Genomic DNA, 14,240 nt, shown 5'->3' with positions numbered 1-14,240 from the left:
TTTATCGAGGGGTTCGGTTGTTTGGGTTTTGTTTTTTCCTTCCAGAACTCTGGATTATCATGTTATAACCTGAGGTATCTCACCAGGATAACAGTGCCCTTTCTTTTTGTACATAAGGATTGGAAATTTCTTTACTGTTACGTGAACACTTTCTATGTTAGTTTTGATGCATAATACTTTGAATCCTTTTATACAAACTAGAATGTATGTGTAAGAATTACTGTCACTGCAATGTAGTAACTACAAACTTATTTTTAAATAAATAGAAAACATGTTTTTCTAAGTTGTCCAATGGTGTGTGTTTCTATCCACTGATTTACTGTGCTCTGAGACAGCTGCATTATGTGTTCTTCCAAATAGCCTAAAATCGGCTTGGTATGTCATAATACTGCACTGTGTGGATTCTGCTGAATTTGTGTTACCGACTGATTGTCTTTCCTCCTTATGTAGCTGACCTGAAATCCCAAGGACAGTGGTAGCAGAACCCTGCCCAGCCCAACTGATGCAGGTGGGGCTGCAGAGTGCTGGGCCCAGGGGGCAGACATGGCACATGGCTCACCAGACTTGCCCATGATGGAGCCCATGGCAAAATGAAGACTTGCTTGCACAGGAGAAAGATGTCTCTGGTTCCCTCAAACACCCCTGTGAGTTTTAGGCATCGACGTCTTTTGCACTGAGAGAGAATTCCAGAATACTGACAGTGCAACATAATTTTTCCTCCCACTTCGTGTGGTGCTTCTACACATTCTCAGTACTACTGTGTTTGAGAAGTGGTGTTTTTTTGCCCCAAGCAAGCCACTTCTGGGCCCAGGGTTTTTGTGTTAGGCCTGGTTTTTAGTTTTGCTCCTGTCTCATCAGCTAATGACTTTTGTTTGGCTGTTTCTTCTAAGGAACTCTACACACAGGGTGATTTTATGGGAAGTTTATGGCCTTTCTTATTGAAGAGATGTTGTTCAGTGTGCTCGTGAACACCATCTTTAAAAGGCAATTATGTCCCGGTTCTCCATCACCACGTATCTGACGTCTTTTTGAACCCTACTGCAGTTGTCCTACTTGCAGTGGGAAGCAAGGCTTCCTTCAGGATTACTGAGTGACATAAATGGTGCCTGACAGCTAGAAGGTGCTGAGTGTGCTAGCACCAAGACTTCATTACCTTGTTAAAACCATTTAATTCTGTTGGATCACAATGCTCATTAAATGAAGCACTGTCGTTCACGGTGGGCATTTTATTTTCAAAGCGAAAAGTTCTTGTGCAAACCCCTTGTTCTTCCCTGTTCTGACAATCAATGGGTGCTTACAAACGTGCAGGTTTGTCATTTTTCCTAAGGACAAATAAGAAAAATGTAGCAGCTGTAAAAATGGATCGGTGTTTCAATGTGAGGTGTGTGTGGAAATAAAGGAAGTGTCAGACAACTAAATACAGTGAGAAACGTAGGAGGTGGTTGGAATTCAAATAGTGTTTCAGTGACTTTTTGTTTAAAATTAGCAGGCAAAATAATTTGTGTGAGATTTACTATTGTGAACAGCAAACTCAAAGGTCAGAGTCCCCAGCTGTTTTTCTGTCTGGGTGACATCCTGTGTGCTAGATTGCTGTACTATGGACTTCATTTACTCTGACAGAAGCGTAGTAAGGGTTAATGAATCCTCTCATACTCTGGAATCTTTGTGTTAGCTGAGCGGAAGATGGGATGGAGAGTTGTGGAGTGCTGTTTCTAATCCATGTTTCCTTTTCTTGTTTCAGAAATAAGCTTTTGCCTAAGCTTGGTCCTGTCTGATGTACTGGTCTTTCAGGTACATCAATGAAGAAACAGACAAAGAGGAAACAGAAATAGACTTTGGTAATGACTGCATCACATTTCTGCAGGGTCATGTTTGAATCCTGAAGGTACCAAGTTCAAAGTCAATCCTGGTTAGTGTTCAAGGTGCCGTACGGTCTTATCTGCTAACGTGTGGTTTGTTTCAGGTCTCTGATTTTGTGTTTGACCAAGGACATTTGACTGTAACTTCAGATGCAAAGCTAGTTTAGAATATGACCAAACCAGTAGAATTACTTGATTTACATCCCAGTGTAGAGAAATCCAATGGGATTATTTTTACCCCGTATTACAGACCCTAATTCAAAATGTGAATACTCTTTATTGCTAAGGAGGTTGGGGCATGCTGCCACAGTGCTAAAAATGGGAATACAGCTGTCAAAACCTCCTTATTCGACAAGGTTTTATGTTAATGATATTTACAGAACGAAATTACTCAGGGAAAAAAAAAATAACAACTTTCTCTAATTTGTGATTGTCAGCAACTTCCACAGCACCACTTCTTTTTACCCAAGCAGCGCCTTAGCATGGAGGAGGTCTTTGTGCACGAGCACTCAGTGTGCAACAGCCATCCTTCTCTGGTGAAAGTACGTTGGGAAGGATTAAGAGTCCAGAAGTAGAAATTTCTGCTCAGCCAAATGGTTGTAAAATGTGTGTTACTATTAAAGTCTCCTGATAGCTGAAGCCATGAGGAAAACGAGAGGTTAAATTACTTCGGAAAAAGAAAGCTTATGTGAATCTTCTAATCAGTTATGAAGTTGTCTTTCTTCTTACACGCTAGTTTATCAAACCACGGTTCTGCTTTGGAGATCTTCATAGAAAATGCTTCTGTCTGTACAGCAGCATCTAAATCTGTATGAGAATTTGCATAGGGCTTCTTGTGAGCTTTGGTTCCGTTTGTGTGCTCCTTTGGGTGCCCCTGGCTCCCAGCTCAGCCTCTTCTCACTCTCGCTCTCTCAGAGAACAGGTACTGATGGGGAACCTGCATGCTGGGAGTGCAGATCGCTGAGGAACGCCCTTTTCCAGGACTCACAGGTGAGCAGGAAATTCCAATTTCCCTTTGTGCGCAGAATCAAGAAGCATTTGCTTTCCGAGCGTTTGGTCTGTGGTTTATAGCAACATTTTTGGGTTTTCTCCCTGATTTTTTCAGAACTCCTGTGAGGAATTTGCTTCCTTAAAGAGATCATAGCACTGCCGGCCGTGCTGCAGCTGGGCCCACCAAAGGCCAGGACACAGCTATGAGATGGGGAGCCTAAGGTGCTATAGGGCACAATCTTTTTTTTTATCATCATTTCTTACACTCCCTCAAACAAAGTGCCTGCTTTGGTACTTGACTGAGACTTGATCTTGCTTGTAGGGATGTTCCTGCTTCACTTTTAGCATCTTCAGTTGAGGAATAAAGTTGCAGTCTGAGAAGCCTCATGCTGAAGCAGCTCTATCTGCTAATTTCCTCCTCTCGGGGTGTGCGTGCATCTCCATTTTGGGAGAAAGGAACATGTTTAAGTAGCTACAAAATGGCTGGTACTGTTATGTGCTGTCATATGCAAATGTGTAGAGTTAAACTTGCGTGAAATTCAGTTGCACCAAACTGAAAGCTCTTCATGGAGATGATAGTGAAAGCCCTGGAGTTGAAAGACAATGTCTGGCCTTTATCTCTGGGTGATCTGCTCATGCTGTACAGCACAGGCTGCCCCATGTTTTCAGGGAGAAGTCACTTAATATTTAATCGCTGCTGCCCTCTGAGGAGTTTATCTCAGTCGCCAGGTACCTGCACCTCATGTCATTAGAAAAGCCTTTAGGCAGCTAGGAAAGACTTATTTGCTAACAGGACAAGGAAAGAACAAGCATAGGGAGAGGCTGCTCATAAAAAGATAAGGAACTCAGGCTTGTTCCTCATGCAATGGTAATTGACTACACTGACAAAATCAAGGACCTGTGGGTTTCTGGTGGCGATGGTGTGTGTGTGTATGTTTTGTATTTATTTCCTCCTTTCTGTTTTTTTGCTATGCCTTCATAGAATCACAGAACTGTAGGGGTTGGAAGGGACCTCCAGAGATCATGGAGTCCAACCCCCTGCCCAAGCAGCTCCCTAGCCCAGGTTGCACAGGTAGGCGTCCAGGCGGGTCTGGAACGTCTCCAGAGAAGGAGACTCCACCACCTCTCTGTGCAGCTGTGCCACTGCTCCGTCACTGCACTGGGAAGAAGTTCCCACACACATTGTGCAGAACTTCCTATGCTTCAGTTTGTGGCTATTTCCCCTCATCCTTTCACCACACACTGCTGAGAGGAGTCTGGCCTTGTCACTTTGCCTCCCGCTTCTTAGATATTTACAGATGTGGATCCTGTCTAGCAGTGGCATTATCCATACATTCTGGCAACAAGTAATTTCCATTCTACTGATGCACAGTGTGCAGGAGAGCAAGGAGCAAAATACCAGCTAACACTCTGTGCTCTCCAACCTTTAAACCTCTGCTCCTGTCTTGCCTGGCTTGTGTCTTGCTACGGGCACAAGTTCCAAGAAGCAACTGTGAAAGGAGGCACAAATACAATCTCTCTGCCCCCAGGTAAGACAGGAGCCAAGCTGCATTGCTCATCTCCTGCTGCGATCACAGCTCTGTCTGTCTGCTCCAGCCCAGATTCTCTGTTTTCTTCCGCAGCTGGAGCACCTCCACTCACCCGTTCCTCTGGGACTAAGCCCGTATAGAATATGTACGTTATATTCTCTTGCCTGATTTTCAAAGATTTGTTTCACTGAGCTTGATCTTACACCAGAAAAAAAGCTTTAGCTCTGTATTATTGAACACTGTTCTGCTGCTCAGTCACTATCGTGGCTCCATCTATGAAACCTGGCCAGCAGTTACAGCTTTGAGCTGTGGGCAGTGCAAAAGTGAGATTAGAGGGACTGTACATGTAATACTGATTTGATATATGGTGCCCTTAAAAATACTTAGGCTGGTGTTGCTGTCACTGAGTTACAAGTTTGGCTCATTTTAGTTTAGTTTTACTTGATTCCTAACATGGCAAATTCTTCTCATATTGTCTTCCCCAAACTTTCTACTGTCCAGGGACTAAACTTTCTACCGTAGCTTTTGATGCTGTGTGGGCTGGAAGTGGGGCTCCTAGAAGAAGCAAATTTGCATTTCCTATTTAGGTCCTGAACTCATCGGTCTGTTATAGCAGCATAAGGAAAAAGACAGCATTTTCTTTTGCTGAATTGGCCACAGGCTACCATTCCTCTGCCATAAGCTATTGCTGCGTGTGTTTAGAAAGCTTAATGCTATGTTCCCCTTATAATGACATTTTAATTGTGTGGAAGAGTAATGGTTTTATTATCTAACCAAAACTAATTATGCTATATTTTATTTATAGAGAAACAGCTTGATGTGTTGTTTTAAAAACATTCTTCTCAGGTCACATTAGTATTTCCAGTCTGGGTCAATATTTATGTGAGGTGTCAGTGGGGCAGACCTCCACGTTGCATGGGCTGACATCCACCCGCAGATAAAAACCCCAGGACTGCCCATTCAGTTCCCACATGATTTGTTTTCCAACAAAGCTGCCTTGAAGCTGCTACTTTAATTTTTGCCACCCTCTCATTATCTCCGTACAGCCTTACTAATGTGGGCAGACTCCAAAGCAAGGAAGGACCCTGAGGCTGAGAAGGGAAAAATGTTGAGGGGGTAACAAGCTGTGGAAGGGTGAAAGAAGCAGTGCCAAACCCTTACGTGTTTTTTCTTATCTGCCTGCATAGACAAGGTGCTGGAATTCAAAGCATTTTTGCACTAGAAAAATGGATTATTCTTGTTTGACTGATGCCCCAGGATGCCGATAGCCACGGTAGTATGCTTGCTTTTCTTGATTACCTTTCCTGGGGCCTAGACTCAAAACTCTTGCCCAAGAAAACACAACTCAGCCCCGGCAACAAGGCAAGATGTTCTGGCCAGCAGTGTGCCCTACGGTAGAGGTGATGCCGCCCCTCTGCTCTGGTCAGCAGCGACCCTTCACAACGTTTCCCTGTCTGCAGAAGGGACACAATGACTCATTAGCTGTCTAACAACACTGTGCGTTGAGCTGGTATTTATATTGCTGATTTTGTACACAGTGGAAAGCGGGAAAGGTTTCAGCCCACATCATCAGATGGTTTTGTTCTTTATTTTCTGCATTATTTCAGAGACCACTGTTGCTTGTAGCACGTGCCTGCAGGAAAAAGAGCTTTCTGCAGTTCTGTTTTTAGTCGGAAAGCAGAAGTATCAATGTTACTCACTGAAGTGACTCCTTCAGCGGCTGCGGCCTCAGTGCGAGCACGCGCAGCCCGGGAGAGGTTCGGGTGAAGTCTGATGGACGTACTGACAGATGCAGAGGAGACTTTGGCTCCAGTTATGCATTCATCGACCCTTGACAGAGCTGGGCCCTCTGCCCAGTGCAAAGAGTGCTTGGAGCCGTCAGGAGGGCAGTCCCAGGCACACTGTGTTACAGCGTGATGCTCTTTGCGTAACGTTCAATCCAGGGGACAGCTTCTGAGCATGCAGTACTCACTGCATCTAAATGGCGTTTCCTGAGGCCATCGATCTGATGTGTCAAATGTGTTTAATGCACTTAATTACTCTGTTTCAGTCTTCTGTTAGTTTCTGTAGACGCTCTCAAATTTAATGTAGCGAAACCTAATTTACGTATGTGTGTACAGTTTGTATATTATCCTGTGAAGTAACAAAGGAATTTGCAGGGAACTTTTAAGTGGTGTGCTGCTAGTCAAGCTGCATGTTACCTTATTTATCTTTCTTTTTAATTATTTTTTCTTTTTTGTCCACTTTTTTTTTTTAGGTTAGATTGCAGAGATGTGTCTTTGAAGAGCTTCTTGTTGGGATGCCTCACATCAGTGCAGCTGCAGCCCTGCAGATCTGTGCTCTGCTGGCTGCACTTCCTGCACAGTATTACATATCCCAGTGGGATGGAACAGGCCCTGCTCAGGGCATCCGAATGACAAAAAGGTTGTACATGTCTCCTTCCCTACTGTATTTATAAGTGAGTTCTCTTGCTCGTCCCCAGAGACACTTTGTCCTGGAAAGTGAGAGTCTACATGGGATGCTGCCCCATTCCTCCATTAAAAACATCCACATCAAGGCTAACGTGACTGTATTAAAGATATCTTTGTCATTTTGTGACCTAATCTAGGTGTTCCTGCTCCAGCAGATGATCTTTTGAGGTCCCTTCCAATTCCTGACATTCGGTGATCTGAATGACAACTCTTGCTGTCTTCACATAAAAATCTGTATAACCTACCTGACTGCATGGCTGCGTCTCGTTCTGCTTTTGGACATTCCAATCTATATGAATAAACCCCTTTAAAAGGGGAGAAATGAAATGTTTGAGTAGTAAGACTGTTTCTAACTTTCCATTACCTTCTGATACTTATTCTTAAAATAGGTTTTCTTGCACAGTGTGACTCTTAAATGGAGAAGGCACAGTGTGGAGTCTTAAGTAACAGAAGTTCTTACATCATGTATTACTTAAGGAAGTCATAGTGGTAGAATTAGGCAAATAGTGCCATTTTGTTCACGAATGAAGAGTTTATGTATTAACAGAGTCACATATATGTGTCTCTAAACGTGAGGTTGTCCACTGTCATCAGATCCAAGTGTTTAATACTGATAACTATGGCCAACATTGATATCTTAATGATGTACCATGCAAAGGGAGATGTGGAGGTAAGATTCCACACTTAAAACACTTAGAGATTTTGGGGTTGAAGTCAACTGCTACAACCATTTAAGTTCATGAAGAATGTTGTGGCTGTTTTTTAACAGTCCTTTGGTGATTGGCACCATTTTAAAAATGTCCTGTGCTCAGTATTCCCAAGTAACAGTTGAAACTGCAGAATCTGATGCAATTTAGCAACTCCTGCGGCCTGACTACAGAGAAAAAGCAGCTTTGCCACAACAGGTGATGTTTTCCAAAATTTACATATGGTTTTATGTGATGATTGAAAGGGTATTTATTTGCAGTCTAGATATGAATCTTGAGGAGAATTTGTTCCTTGTCACTGACCTTTTATTTTTTTTGTGTTCACTGCAGAAGTGAAACCTTAAAATTATAAATATATATATCTGTAAATACAAAAATCCTGTAGAAGGTTTTAAAAACGTTGTGGTGTTATTTTTTTTACTGCTGAAGGGTAATTGCCTGCGGGAGCAGCTTTACAAAATCATACTTGAGCCTGGACCCGTGGGCAGATCATTTGGAGCTGTGGCTATCAAAGATGAGGTACAGTGTTACATACTGTCTGCACCTTTCAGACATGGCCTATTTTTAATGGGAGGTTGTGCTGCAGGGGTGAAATGAGTTACAGAGGGGAAATGGCCCTCATTTTCTTGTTGATTTATGGCTTTGCACCAGTTTTAAGTAAGCTGTTGTAGCCTTTGTGCAGTAGAAATACCAATGGTTCTACATTGCCTAGGCCTTTAAGGTCCTTTATTATTGATTCAAGTACAGCGATCCATGTGCTAAGAAGTACATCTGAACTGTGGAAAATTCAGACTTACTTTTGTGCCCAGGAAAGCCTGGCACAGTGACGTGCAGAAGGAAACAAACTGCTTTTCTCAGCTGCACTGTAAATTGCTTTTCAACTTCGCAGAAAGCGTTATGTGTAAAGATAAAACCTTCAAACACTAAAAGATTAGTTGTTCTTTGGTATATATTTTTGGAGCAGCTTGTCTTCTGAGTATCTTATCATAAAAAAAAAAAGGTTATCCTAAAAATCTGGTGACATTTGTGACATTCCAAACCTTCTTTACCTCCCTCTTTACCTGTCGCTGTTTTCAGCAACACCGTCTGAGAAGTCAGGTTATTTGCCCCTTCCTGCTCCCGTTAAAAGGTATTTGTCAACCTTAAGCCTTCCAAGAGGTGTGAAATAACCTAAGATTAAAAAAAAAAAAAAAAAAGTTGTTTGTGTAGTCGTGGAGCCTGCTCTTGCTTTCTTTCAGGCACGGTGAAGGGAGTAGGACTGAAAGAGTGAAGGTGTCCATCATAGGACAGGAGGGAAGGCACAGCAAATGCTAGTAAATGCTTGTTCATTGCACCAGCAGGTTCCTGGCTGCTGTCCATAACCTGCAATGGGCAGGGTTATGCTAATCTCTTTTCATAGATTGCTTCTACTACATTGTGGGCAGAAGAAGTATTTGAAAGTTTACTCCTTGTCCCCAGAATAAAGTTGAGTTCCCCCATCCCCTTTAAATTCAGCTTAGTGCAAATAAGCTATATTCACTACAGCCTTAAGCTGGGGCTTGTTGCTGACATCTTGTACAAATCACAGTTAAACAATCTTTCAGATTTCACAGTAGAATTTACAAATCAGAACGATATCAAGCTCACCTATAGAAAGAAAATGGGTTTTCTCTGAAATAAAAATTCTAACATGGCTGTGGAGCTACACATCCAAAGAAATTATAATCATGTTCCTTCATCCGCTTGGAAAAAATTCCTTGGTCTTCTCTATTCCCTATGAGTGGTTTTAAGGTAGAATTCTCATTGTTTGGGCTTCAAATTACGAAGAATTTTAAGTCAAAGGCTTTGCAGCATTCCTTAAAGCAATAACCAGAAAGCTGATTATCCTCAAATTCTGTTTCTAAATGACTTGTTCGGATGTTGTGTTATTAATTTTACATTTTAGGAATTGGTACTATGGAGAAAAGAAAAGTGCCAACAATGAAGCAGAAAACCATTCTTATTTTGCAGGTATTGAAATCTTTGCAGTCTTGTTGGATTTTACTGGTGATAATGTGTTCTAAGTTCTTCTACGGTGTGCTTCTATACTTACCTGGTCTAGGGAGCCTACTTCAGCAGGGGGTTGGACTTGATGATCTCTAGAGGTCCCTTCCAACCCCTACAATTCCATGATTCTGTGATTATCTTGTAATTTTTTCCCCATCCTCTCTAAACACTGGTACCATTCAGTAAGCAAAACAGAACATGTAAAATCTGAGGCCTTTCCACCTTGCGTTGTGCAATGCTATCAATGTGGCTCATATACGTGCCTGTTTTATTGAATCCGAGTGTATTTTGTATTGATATACGAAACAATGGTAGAGTTTTTGCTTGACTCAAAAGAATGCATTTAAATCTACTTCATAAAAGGAAAAAGAAACCATTGATTATTCAGCTCTGACAAAAAATTCCTCTCAGTAGATTGAGTAGAAACATTCTGTGACCCAAACTGGAAAAAAAAAATAATGACAAAATTAGTTATTGTGTGTAGCATTGTAAAATGTTGAATATAAAGGGGAAGCTGAACAGTAATTGTCAATACGTATGTGTGTTTATGCTTTCCAAACCTCTCTTAAAACTTGTACGTAATATCAAAGACACACAAATGGAAAAAGACCTAAGGAACCAACTGCTGCTTTGTCAAATATCACAGTAATACCTTTGGAGGAAACAAACAAACAATCTTGTTTCCTTGCTTGCTTTTGACCATTAATCTAACTATCAGTTCTCTCATGTTAGAAGTCAAAAGAATGTGAATGTCTGCGTCAGTGCTTAAGGTGCCTCATAAAACGCTTCTCTTTGCTAACTCTCTTTCTTTGTTAAATTAGCATCATCTCATGTTCATAGTCCAAAGCCTGAATCTATCCAATTCAGTGTGGGACAGGTGGTAGTTCACAAAAGATTTGGTTATTCCGGAGTCATCGTTGGATGGGATGTGAAAGCAAGAGCTCCAGAAGAATGGCTACAACGCAAATATCCTCAAGAAAAACAGGTTTAACTGTTAAACTCCCATTTTATTACTACAGACATAGAATAACTTCAGTCAAAAACAAAAACAAGAAAATCTCAAACACTGCTTCAGACTTCCTCCTACTCTAACAGCAAACACTTGATTCCCTTACGTGCTGTGCAACTGAGAGACGCCTATTTCTTCTGCACTACTGTCACTGCAGAGCTTTACTTTGGCAGCACTGATTGGTTAAACTTTGCTGGTCAGGGTTGTACCTGACATTTCTTGACTTAAAATTACTTTTAATACACGGTGTTGGATTTAAAATAGCAGTGCCAACCTGTAATGTTAGAATAAACTTCTCATGATGTGTTTGTATGGGAACTCTTGAATCGCGGCCTCAACCACTGATTGATCACTCAGTGCTCACTGAGTCAGCTGCAGGAGCACAGGTGAAGGCAATGCACCTGTGTGACCTGAAGGGGTGGAGTCTGGCTCCACCTCTCCCAGACCCCCATTTAAAGGCTGACCACCACTGGGGAAGGATTTCTTTCTGGAGATTGCTCCTTTGGAGTTTTCTATTGTGAGCCTGGGATATGGGTGAGCATTTCCCTTTATTTGGATTGTCTCTTTCCATCTTTCTAACTATGCCATCTGTAAAATATCTCTGCTACAAAACTGTTTGGTATTATTCATTCTGTTAACCAGATGTGTGTTACTGAAGTTGAAAAGTTTGATCTTCTAGAGTAGATACAATTGGTAACATCTTTGTTGCCCCTAAGAAATGCAAGTGTGCTTTTGTGTTTAATCAGTTTCAGGTAGGAAGTTATGCTTCTGAGGATCTGGGCAGTTGGAATATGTATTTATTTAACAATGAATTCTTGAAGCTTTTGAAATTCGCTAGCCTAGGTCTGCATTGTATTTGCAAATCAGATGCTAAATGTTTGTTGACAGCGCTGGCCTGATCACGCAGCATGGCATGCTTGGGGGTTGGCCGCTGACATGCTGCTTAAGTGGCAGGAAGGCACTCATCAGCTAGCCAGAGAGGACTGAAAATGAGAAACTGCCTATAGATGAGAATCCGTGTTCAGCTGGGAGCAGACATTCAGCACTGTTCCGTTTCTTTTGTCCCTTCCCTGCTGCAATTTTATCCATCTGCTACTCATCCTTGGCTTCTAAAACATCTGCCTTCTTGCTTTTTCCCCTCTTTTCTTTTCCTCTCAGTGGTATTGTCCCCAACTGCACAGCCATGTATTTTCCACCAGGCATTCTGATTCATAGCTGACAGTCTTCTGTTCTCCCAATGACCTTGTGTTCATATTATGGTTTTAATTTCAAGTGCAGTTTAAGTGTTGGTGTTTCGTTTTTTGTATTATTTTTGACTTGCCTTTGCTTCTTCATGTTTTGTGCATTTGCTATGCAAAATGCTTTCTGACCATTACGAGGCAACTATTAAGCTTGGTCATTGCCTGCAGCACATGTGCCAGACTTTAAGCCCATCCTTTTTCTGACTTTCTCTGCCTTGCATCCATTACCATGTGGTTGAGCAGGCCACTGCCTGTCACAGGGATCAATAGTGCTGCGTAAACTCAGTTTATCTGCCTATATTCATCCGTTGCTTTTTTGTGTTTAGACTGTGAGTTACTTTAGGTGGGAACATTTATGGACAGTAGTCAGCACAGTGGGACCCTGGCTGGGGTTCGTAGGCACTACAAAAATAACAGTAAGCAATACTTATCTCTTGGCTAGAGGATTTTTATATATATGAGCAAGTTGCTGTAGCTTTATCCACAATTGGGCACTGCAGTTGTTAGAGGTGCTATGAATTTGTCTCCTCTCTGTTGTTCTCTGTCAGCGTTTTTGAAGATAGAAGGAGGGTTAACAGATCGTCATGGGACCTATATATTGAAAGCAGGTCCCAAGAAATAAGTCCTATTTCTTACAAGGTGCATGGGAGAAAATGGTTCTTAAAATCTTGTTTCTTAAAATACGTATTTTTGCCAAGAACCTCACTGCATTTTGCTTGTTTTATATTTAGTTTTCCAAATGATGTTGCTGTCATCATAAAAAGTAAAACTGCCACGTGCATATACTGAGTGGTTTAGGTTCTGTAAGTCTAGTGGAAGGTAATGGATTATACAAAATAATCTTCAGTCACCATCTCTTGTTGAGGCTCTTCATTTTCATTCTATTTCTACAGGACGTAAAAGATACTCCCCACTATCGAATTCTAATTAACAATGCAAGTGGATTTGGCAAATCTACCATTTACGTTCCTGAAGAAGAGATAACAGTTACTGTGGGAACAGAGGTAGTATTTATTTTTTAGTTGCAACTTGTTTGTTATCCTCTGTGTTTAAAAGTCATCTGAACTTTGGCTAAATAGAAACTATTTATTTTACAAAAGTAGTGAAAATAACAGAGAAAGCAGACGGGCAAATTATTGTCATATTTCCAAATGCATGTTTTCAGAGGGTGATAAATGTCTCAAACAAGTCCTGCCTACTTAAAAGTATCCAACTACCAAGGTGTTTTTTTTTCTTCCTCAAGTCTTTTAGCAACTTTGCTTTGGTTATACGCAAGCTTTTGTTTTAGAATTTCACTGACCCATCGAAGTTGGACAAGTCATTTAATTTCTTTCTACTGGATCTAGCCAAGCATATTGGTTTCTCAATTCAACTCTGAAAAATCTGCGTTTCAAAAAGCTTCTGCTTAGTCACTGCCTAGACTGAATAATGTCTTCCTTCAAGTGCAAGACTCTCTGCTGGCCTAGAATTCTGTTTTTTATGTTGTGGTCTCAGTAACTTTTGATTTCTAGCTTACAGAAGATGTACCTGATTCTTAAACTAGACAGAGACAAGTTAAAAAAAAATAAATTGTTAGCCAGTAATGCAAAACACGTTAATATGCCTGAACTCAGGAGTAGGAACTATGCTATCCCAGATGAGTGTCATGAGTATTTAACATGAGTAGTTTAATATTAGTGGTTTTGACCACTCTTGACTGTATCCAAAAAAAGGACTCTTATTACGCCGCTCAGTTGGCTGTGTTCAGGGGCATTTTAATCCATGGGGAGAAACAAATACCTCATCGTAGACATTTATCTTGTGAAATCCAGTTATCGGAGGCTTACTCTTCCCACAAATTATTGGGAAAGATAATCTAGATGCTTGCCAATCCAGACTGTTGAAAACCATCAAGTTGAAATTAATAGCGAGTCATGCCCATACCTCAAACTCAAAAGAAGTCTTGCAGATTGCCCTCGCAACCTAATGGGTAGAATGATTTTTTAGGAAGTTGAAAATAATAAACAAAAAATGCTTAAACTTGCCCTAACCATTTTCCAGCTTCAGTCTAACTAACTGGTGTAACTTCAGCCATTCAATAATCAGTTTGAATTTAATGCTAATTCTGGTACTAATTCAACTTGAAATGTTTTCTCAGGTACACCACCCTGATGTTGAAGTCTACTTCTGTGGCTATGATGGATCAAAGTATATTTTGCAGCCGTGGTTGAGAGACATCTATCCTCATGACTGAAGCATTCAAGTATTTGTACATATAACGCACATCTGGACATTTCTTTTTTATACTTGAGCAAGTAGACACCAAAATAAAAGGCATGTATGTTTGTTTTTTGTTTTTTTTTTCCTATGATGGAATAAAGCATTCCTAAGGGAGGGTGTTTTAAGCAGAATTCGTTTCATTAGAAGTGA

General features: G+C 41.1%; 1 protein-coding gene across 1 annotated transcript; it reads left to right on the top strand.

The window, feature by feature from the left end:
- The first annotated feature begins 2,732 nt into the window (after positions 1–2,732).
- On the top strand, positions 2,733–14,201 carry LOC136045178 (F-box only protein 21-like). Its single transcript, XM_065730931.1, has 9 exons — positions 2,733–2,849; positions 3,832–3,921; positions 6,636–6,802; positions 7,986–8,075; positions 9,481–9,545; positions 10,403–10,566; positions 12,725–12,835; positions 13,969–14,076; positions 14,117–14,201. The coding sequence occupies exons 3-8, from the start codon at positions 6,678–6,680 to the stop codon at positions 14,062–14,064; spliced, it is 651 nt and encodes a 216-aa protein (XP_065587003.1). The 5' UTR covers positions 2,733–2,849; positions 3,832–3,921; positions 6,636–6,677; the 3' UTR covers positions 14,065–14,076; positions 14,117–14,201.
- Positions 14,202–14,240: the final 39 nt, after the last annotated feature.

This window comes from Cyrtonyx montezumae, unplaced genomic scaffold (assembly GCF_038088225.1).
Source record: "Cyrtonyx montezumae isolate F1298 unplaced genomic scaffold, pur_monq_1.0 scaffold_13, whole genome shotgun sequence".
NCBI classification, from domain to species: Eukaryota; Metazoa; Chordata; class Aves; order Galliformes; family Odontophoridae; genus Cyrtonyx; species Cyrtonyx montezumae.
This window is presented reverse-complemented; position numbering and strand designations above follow the sequence as displayed.

What these genes read in the sequence shown, in the direction of transcription:
- LOC136045178 (XM_065730931.1), top strand. Translation starts at nt 6,678, where the DNA reads ATGCCTCACATCAGTGCAGCTGCAGCCCTGCAGATCTGTGCTCTGCTG. An exon ending in AAACCATTCTTATTTTGCAG is followed by an intron (nt 9,546 to 10,402) that starts GTATTGAAATCT and finishes TTGTTAAATTAG; the next exon opens with CATCATCTCATGTTCATAGT. An exon ending in AATATCCTCAAGAAAAACAG is followed by an intron (nt 10,567 to 12,724) that starts GTTTAACTGTTA and finishes CTATTTCTACAG; the next exon opens with GACGTAAAAGATACTCCCCA.